This window comes from Gekko japonicus, unplaced genomic scaffold (assembly GCF_001447785.1).
Source record: "Gekko japonicus isolate JY-2015 unplaced genomic scaffold, Gekko_japonicus_V1.1 scaffold1960, whole genome shotgun sequence".
Classification (NCBI taxonomy): Eukaryota; Metazoa; Chordata; class Lepidosauria; order Squamata; family Gekkonidae; genus Gekko; species Gekko japonicus.
The window spans coordinates 331893-337564 of NW_015164719.1; the positions used below are offsets into that span (position 1 = coordinate 331893).

The window sequence follows — 5672 nt, forward strand, 5'->3', positions numbered from 1 at the left end:
CCATGGTACCGCTATTGTAGCGATCCGGTCCACCATAACTCCAGCCGCGAAGATCAAATCGATTAATATAGAACTGTAATGGCTTTTTAAAAATACAGCAATTACTTAGTTCTGATCCATATGATTTGTGACTGATTTAATTGGCTATTTAAATTATTGCCTGCAAATGGAGCAGCAGCACAGCAATGGAGAGAGGGGAATATAAGCCCATTGGGCTGTGTGAGAACACAAAAAGCCACCTGAGCTGTTTTAAAGAAGTGGTAACTGAAGCAATATGCCAGACCACCACATATAGGCCAGCAAGTGAATCAACAATCCATTGAGAACTGAATTTCCTGTTTGCAACTGAGAAACAGGTTGTGACCTGAACCAGGGAGAGTTCAAACATCGCTATCAAACCCATTAATCATCTTGGTTGCCCTTGTCTACACATGTTCCAGTCAGGTGGGGCACACAATCAGGCTTGGGGGGACTGGCAGAGTGGGTTTCTCCTGCTCCCCTCTTTCGGTGTAGGATTGTTGGGGAGATAGGGCTTCTAATTCTTATTCATTTGCGTGGAGGTAAATGGGAAACACTTACTAGAAGCTCACCGTGTGTGTGTTTCAGGGTTTCCTCCAGCATGGATCTAACAGGAAGTTTCTTCAGTAAACTGTGAGCCTTAGTGACCACTTTGGAGAGACCGGCTGAGCAGCTGAAGCAAGCTTTTCGTGGAGATGAAACTGAATTTGAAGATGACTCCCCAATGACATATTTACATGAACTGTACTCTGAAATCAGGACACTGAAGGGTGAAGCTGATAGTGTTCTTATTAAGAAATCTGAAAAACGAGATGCTACATATGACTTCATAAAGGCCAGCAAAGTTCTGATGAACAGAAATGCAGCAGACCTTGGAAAAATAAGAGACATTTTTGAGAAATACGGATACAAGCCCGTTATTAGGAAAGCAGCAAAAAAAGATGAAGCTGAAACTGATCCTGAACCTGCCAAGTCTGATCAAGAGGAACTGAAAAACCTTGCTTGCCCTAAAAATTCTTCAAGCCCTGATCCTCTGGTGCGAATTCCACGACTTTCAGATTTTGGGCTTTCAAAATATGCTCTCCCCAGTACTTGGAACACTGTGAATATATTACATCAAGCCCATGAACAGAAGGAACAGCCAAGAGAGGATTATTCTGGATACCCATCACCCAAGATAGAACAGTTCTGTATTAAAGGGCCCCTTTGTGTGGACAATGACACTGTATATTTGACAGAAGACCAAACAAACTTCTTGCTCAACAATGCAAAAAAAAGTAGGCAAGCTAATAAGATGAACAGGCCATCAGTGGTATTGGCATCAAAAGAAAACCTAGCTACACCAGGGCAAAAGAGTAAAGTGTGTGATTATGATTATATGGCTTCACCTGCAGCGGCCACTTTCTGTACACCTGGATTGAAAGTTCCCTCTAGAAAAAATACCACTTTACCAAAATCCCCAGAGAGTAACCTGTCAGATGCGTCTAATAATACATATGAAGTTACCCATCCAGATCCTCATTCTCTGGAAAAAGAGCCTGAACCACTGTATGTAATCCAGATGGTACCAAATAAAGGGTACGTGGAAGAAGCTGTTGCGCCTGTCCTGCCCTCAAACACGTATCTGGACTGTCTTAAAACACCTGCTCCTCCTGCCATATCGGACTACAGAAACATACTCACCACTCCTCTGCCAGCTCCTGAAATAACTGTCATTCAAACACAAATTCTGCAGATTTTATCGAAGTACAGCTCAAACACAGAACCACCCAGAGTCACAGAGAAGGTGAAAAATGAAGGAATGGCCACACAATTTGAAAGAAGGCCTGCTCTTCCTCTTGATATTAGTAACAAAGAAAACAGTGAGTATTGTGGATGACTCTTAACACAGAGCCTAAATTTTTGTCTGGATTGTCGCATTCAAGGATGCTTTTCACTTTGGACAGCTCAAGAAATGGAATAGAAAACTATGTGGCAAAAGACAAGAACATAGAATTTTTGCATAAAGGATTGGCCCCAGGTTGAACAAAATACTCTTTCTTCAAGTTTGGTAGTAGTCAGTCAGAAAACTAGCCAACATCTCTACACTTTATTATGTAACCAGCAACTAACTTTCTTGACATGTTTGAAAGAAATGGACATACTCAAATCACTTATTCTCCCTGATTGTCTCTTAATCATTGTCAGCCATGTTCCAGTTCTGCATGTATTTCTTGACAATGTATTTTCTCAATGATTTTATTTTGATTAATTATTGATTGATGTTTTAACTAACTATTGTATGTTTTAAGTGTGATGTATACCGCCCTGAGACCTTCAGGGGGAGGAAGGTCTAGAAAATCTTTCCTTATATATAATTGAGTAGTGGGGTGGCACTTTCTGAACATTCCACATGCCCCTAAATCAGTTGGCTCCATGATGTGTCACTCAGAAGCTGTCCCTATCTACTGGCTGTGTTGACTGAGTCCTGCCCACAGAAGCTGTGCCCACCAAAACTTTCCTCAGAAGATGGTTGCTTTGCTCTGGTCTCCTTGCCAGATGATGATTGATTCCCTCAGGTGACAAAACCCACGATCTTTAGCCTCCAAGCCAAGTTTGCTGAGGCAACACTTTCTAGAATGGGGAAAAAAAACACCAAGTAAAAAGGTGTCAGCTTAGCGGAGGCAGGGGGGAAACCAGCCCAAGTTATCACAAAAAAGCTAGTGGATATACACATAAGCAGAGACAGAGGATGGGACCAGACACACAGAAAACAGAAAGCCAAAAACCCAAGGCATGCTGCAAAGCACAAATATAGACACAGTCACAGACAGATCTACATAGGCACACACAAACAGGAGGAGTGCAGGAACAACTAGCTGAAGTGGAGCATGACATATACATTAAAAAAATACAGAGAGTGTGTGACACTGGGATAAAACTTGCAAGTGGGGGGAACCTTTAACCACACTCAGAGTCTGAAAACCAATTACAAAGAGAGAGGCAAACTGACAGAGACAGATGCAGACATCCAGATACATATTTACAGTGAAAAAAGGAAGGAGAAAACCAGGAGCCCAGGTCACAACTTGGCTTCCTGGAGAAATTATAACTAGGCATTGTTCCTCACTTTTGTGGTCTTGGTTTAGCTTTGACCAAGGAGGGAAATAGGCAGACACAGATACACATAGACAAATGTTTAAAGGGGGGAAAATGTGGCAATAAACAAGACACAGACTACATGTGACAAACCCAGTTAAGTGTGCAAAAAAGCAAAAAAGTAGAACACACTTCAGCCAGAGCAGAGGAAGGAGATGTTTAGACAAAAAAACCCAATGTCTCATATTTGCAAAATGCATCCTCACTGACTAACATGAACTAATGTTTTACTTTGTACAGACTATACTTGACATTGGGAAATCCTAATAGATTACACAAGACAAAGTAAGAAGTGAGAAGACACACACTACATATGACAAAGCCAGGTAAGTATACAAAAAAAAGGGAAAAATTAGGGGACAGTTGGGCCCTCCTGGCTGACGAGCTTGTGACTTTGTGGAGTTCCATGACAAGGACGTCCAACACAAAATTACTTTGCAGACTGCCCAATTGTAGAAATTACACCACAGAGCTCTGTGTGCTGCATTTTCTGGCTCACATTGTGTGACCTTGGACACAAGTTCTTGTGTAACATAAGGTATGTGAGACTTTACTTTCACATTTTAGCCTTTCTATTACATACTGCTAATATGTACTTAACCTGCTTTCAGTCTATGCATTCGTTACACATCACATCTTTCTAGAGCTCGTTATATTGCTTTTATAATGGGCTTTACTGCTAGTAAATAAATAAATATGGTGAACAGAACTGCACAGTATTCCAAATGAGTCTGTATTGAGTTTAACTGGCGTGGTTAGTCCAGTCACCATTAGTTAGCAGAATGCTTAAATAAAGCTACAAATGCAGGAGTGTCCCTTTACCAGGTTACTCAGATTACAAAGCTACACAGAGCCACATTGTAAGTTTAGAAGATAAATACTTCTCTCTTTATTTGAGTAGTACACTTTGGATAGGAAAGTGCAGGGATTGATAGATTACTAATTTACTAGCTAAAGGATGGAAGCAGATGGTGAGAGGCCCATCTGCCTCATGGTGCCAAGACAGGACTGCATATCCCTCTCTTGGCATGTCTTCATCCAGAGTGAGAGACAAGGAGGAAGGGGAAATTGATCCCTGAGAACACAATCTGCATTCAAAGAGGACAGTGGTGGAAGAGTAAAGACAGGAAGAAAGGTCACTGTGCCTATCTAGCTATCTAGTCTCTTTTGCCACTCAGTCTGGAGGTCTGAGATAGGGGACACTGCATCTGGAACTTCCAACAGTCTGGACATTACAATATGGGCCATTGTTTTCCAATCCCTTTTCTAATAATCTCCAGGATGGAGTTTAATTTTTTCACTGCCACCACATGCTGATTTGACAATTTAATTGTGCTGTCATCGACAATCCCAACACCTCTTTCCCACTCAGTCTCTGCTAGTTCAGAACCTATCAGCATAAATACAAAGGTGGGTGGGGATATTTTGTTTCTTTTTTAAAAAATAATTTTTATTTTGAACTTTTTGAGGGAACACAGAATAAAAAAGGGGTAAGGGGCAAAGATAAAAGGTAAAAAAACTGAAATGTAGTATAAAGGGCATTTTTTGCAAGTATAAAGGACAATCCTTGATTCAAATACTTGAATTTTTAGGAAAATTATAACTTTAAAAACCACTATAGCAACCACTCAACATTCTACTATTTTCTCATATTTTGTTTCAATATGGAATCTCCTTACACTTACTTTAATTGAACATCATTTGCCATGTTGCTGTCCACTCATCCAATTTGGAGAGATCCTACTGGAGCTATTACAATCTGCTTGAGCATTCAGCATCCTGAATGAGTTGGTATCATCCACAAACAAGGCCACTATACCACAGTCTCCAAATTAAAGATCATTTATTAAAAAATCGAATAGCATCAATACTTTAGGCACTACACTGCTTAGAAGAAGAGAAGAGAAGACATTGGATTTATACCTCATCCTTCACTCGGAGTCTCAGAGCAGCTTACAAACTCCTTTCCCTTCCCCTCCTCTTTCCCCCTCCTCACAACAAACACCCTGTGAGGTAGGTGGGGCTGAGAGAGCTCTTTCAAGAACTGCTCTTTCAAGGACAGCTCTGACAGAACTATGGCTTGCCCAAGGTCATCCAACAGTAGCAAGTGGAGGAGTGGGGAATCAAACCCGGCTCTCCCAGATTAGAGTCCACACACTTAACCACTACACCAAACTTCCATTCTATTCTCTGCTTCTCATAATTTTAACCATTTTTAGTCCATAAGGGGATCTGTCCTTTTATCTATGACTGCTAAGTTTATTCAGTAGACATTGGTGAATGAACTGGTCAAAAATCCAAGTAGTATATAATGGCCCTGATGACACTCAGAATTTGCCATGGGATACTCACAAATGCCGGCCGGATTTTACTGGCGAGATCAAATGGACACATCTGGCCAGCGTCCCATACCATCAGCAACCCGTAGCAGTCAGCCAAAGAAGCGGAGTTTAAAAGTACCCAGGAAAAGCCACTATCAACTGGTTGCGACGGGCTGCAGCCGGATGCTCTCCACA

General features: G+C 41.3%; 1 protein-coding gene across 1 annotated transcript; it reads left to right on the top strand.

Annotated features, from left to right (window-relative positions):
- The first annotated feature begins 619 nt into the window (after nt 1-619).
- Nucleotides 620-1897, top strand: LOC107109009 (spindle and kinetochore-associated protein 3-like). The gene is given in 1 exon segment (XM_015409578.1): nt 620-1897. A coding segment is annotated over 1 exon segment (1278 nt).
- The last annotated feature ends 3775 nt before the right edge of the window (nt 1898-5672 follow it).